Genomic DNA, 2,979 nt, shown 5'->3' with positions numbered 1-2,979 from the left:
AATGTTAAAATCATAAATATCATTCAGTACCACTCTGGTCTAAACCTCAGTACCACTCAGGTCGGCGTGGGGGAGGTATCTTGGATGTGGTTCTGGTATTCAGCATCTGCTGAGATATTTGTTTGGAGTTCTGTTGTATTGGATAGTGAAGTGCAAATGTCTCATATATTACTTTACAGGAGCACACGTACAGGAGTGAGACACTATTGAGATCACGTATAAATCCTCACAGGAGTGGGTTAGGGTTAGGGTTAGGCATTAATGGGGTTACCTGTAAAGGTGTGAGGTGTTAAACAGGCTATGTTCAAGTCCATAGCGCAGGAGGGAGATGAATTAACTTTAATGCCTCAATTAACCCTCAACTGAAAAATATCAAAAAAACAAGAGATTATTATTTTAACTTGCATTAACACTCATGTTAAAAATTGGTGTGAACAAGTGTCACAACTCCCAAGCTGATTGGTGCCTTCAAAGCCCCGCCCCTTCTGTCCAACCAGGGGTGTGTTAACATTGAACTGGTTAGCATATTTAGCAACTAAATTCATTCAACTCTAGGACTGGAACACATATGCACACAATGTGATCCAGCTTTAGGCACAATGTCTCTGTGAAGGGTGCTTTCATTTTGCAAGGGCTATGAATTTGCTACAGAGGTTTTCTTTGTTGATGTTTTTGAGAATTTGAGTGTTGCTTGCTTCTCATTTTCTTATTTTTTATATTGTTGATGGCACATATGTTTCACTCATATGCTAACAGTGCTAAATGTCATCTCGTAATGCTGAGGACCTTCTGGCTGAGCGGTCAGTGTGCTCTCCTGGGAAGGGCTTTGGTTCACCTCAAGAAGAGTTCAATGTAGTAGTTTGATTTTTCTTCAGTGTGCTGAACAATCCAGGGCCAGATTCTTCACTTCAGGTTAATAGACTGTTGGCCTTTATAGCAATATTATAAAAGCGATTTTCTTTAATTCACTCATTACTGGCAAAGATATGAAGTTCCCGGAGAAGGTGTACTCAAATGCAATACTGTGCTGACATTTCCACAGTGTGATTTAACAATGGCATGTTGGGGTTCCTTGTTGTGATGTAACAGTGACATGTTGGGGTTCCACATTGTGATGTAACAGTGACATATTGAGGTTCCACATTGTGATGTAACAGTGACATGTTGGGGTTCCACATTGTGATGTAACAGTGACATGTTGGGGCTCAATGTTGTCATTTAACAGTGATGTGCTGATGTTCCCTGGTTTTCTCTCCTGGTTCCTCTACTTGCCAGGTTCCGGGCAGGATTTAAGCGAGCATTCTGCTGGTGCCCTTTTGTCCACCTGTCAGACTTGGATAAACTGGAGCTGAAGATGACCCGGTTCCACCCAACCCGCCAGAGCAGCCTGTTCACCGTGACCCGGCTGGACTCATGCGCTGACTTGCACACACACTCTTCACGCCGCAAAAGCTCCACCACCAGTCGCCATGGCAGCCTTGTCAGCCAATCACGCCATGTCACCCGAACCTCTCTGAATGGCAGTCTCCATGGTAGCACTGCAAACAACAGTGTTAATTAGCTTAGAAACACAGAACACATAGTAAATGGCATATATTAAAAAAAATACAGTTCACTCAACTGCTAAACCTCACCAGTCAGTTTGAATCATTCTTCCTAATCTAACTGTGGTTTCTAAAGTTTTCCAGTGACTGACTCAGTTGGGTTTTCAAGATGCAGTGTGATGAGCAGTGGCACTGATGAATTGGCAGTGTGTGTGTGAGTGTGTGTGATGAGGCAACCCCCCAGTCTCTTGACGTGTGCATTATTCAATATTCTTTTGGTCTATAGAGGTCTGTTTAAATATCCAAAATACACTTGAGGTTCAGAAGATAATTAACATTAAAATACAGCCAGTAAGAGCAAGTGTGGGTGAATGTGTCCAGACTGGAGTGTTCTGAATAGGTTGGGTATGGTGCAGACGATCCTTGAATGATCTCCTCATAAGTCCACAGCCCGGCGCAGCGTCTGAGAGAACACACTCTGGTGACAGGAAACAGGCCAACTGGAGGACTTGTCTTTGATTGAATAACCTTCAGTGTGTCCACAGCACAGCCTGCTGTTCCTCACGCCGTTTACATTCCCTGTAGTATCCCCCATAGTTCAGGGTCCTGCTATTAAGTCCTGCCTGCACACGTCCTGCACACGTCCTGCACACATCCTGCACATGCTTTGATGGCAAGATTTTGTAATCCTATTTTGGACTGTTTACACTGCACACATGTACAAGATTATAAAAACATAGCAAATGATTTGGGAAGTGAAATGTTGCTGTTATACACATGTACCTAAAGCTGACCCTGACCCAAAACTGACAGTGACCCAAAACTGACCTGGACCTAAAGATGACCCTGCCATTAAGATGGCCTGTAATGCTTCTTGTAAGTGTTTATTAGACATGTTTACATTTTAGATTAAATTTTAATAAAGCAGATCAAAATCTTATAATCAAATCAGGTCTGTATCTTCTGTGTGTGTGTGTGTGTGTGTGTGTGTGTGTGTGTGTTATCTATCTCTCTCTCTCTCTCTCTCTCTCTCTCTCTCTCTCTCTCTCTCTCTCTCTCTCTCTCTCTCTCTCTCTCTCTCTCTCTCTCACTCTCATACATCATGCCTTGCTAAGTTCCTTTTACATTACCTTTGGTCAAAAAAGAATGTGCAGTTCTCCATGTAAGGGGCTATCACTCCTCTGCCATGTGATGTTGGTGCCATAGTGGGTACAGCACTCTCAAAGCCCGGGACACCTTCGGTAAGTGACCAACATAATAAAAGCAAATTTTGTCAGAAATCAATTTATAAATAAGCTCAGTTGGTTTCACAGGTTAACAGAATTTTGATGTGTTCATTAAAACAAAGACTGATTGACATCACCTTTTATGAGGAACAGTTCCAGAGCCTCACATCCATCCCTCATATAGCACATCTCCACTCAGTGGAAAAAAG

At 42.6% G+C, this 2,979-nt stretch overlaps 1 protein-coding gene across 1 annotated transcript in view; it reads left to right on the top strand.

The window, feature by feature from the left end:
- The window catches only part of LOC113590358 (neuromedin-K receptor), a 9,786-nt gene extending 7,380 nt beyond the window's left edge, over nt 1-2,406 (top strand). The window contains exon 5 of the mRNA XM_027030461.3: nt 1,276-2,406. Coding sequence (XP_026886262.2) covers nt 1,276-1,561 — 286 coding nt within the window. The 3' untranslated portion in view covers nt 1,562-2,406. The remainder of the gene's footprint in view (nt 1-1,275) is intronic.
- The last annotated feature ends 573 nt before the right edge of the window (nt 2,407-2,979 follow it).

This window comes from Electrophorus electricus, chromosome 21, assembly GCF_041902795.1.
Source record: "Electrophorus electricus isolate QZ-2024a chromosome 21, ASM4190279v1, whole genome shotgun sequence".
Classification (NCBI taxonomy): domain Eukaryota; kingdom Metazoa; phylum Chordata; class Actinopteri; order Gymnotiformes; family Gymnotidae; genus Electrophorus; species Electrophorus electricus.
Note: the sequence above shows the minus strand (reverse complement) of the source record. Positions and strands in the feature narration are given on the sequence as shown.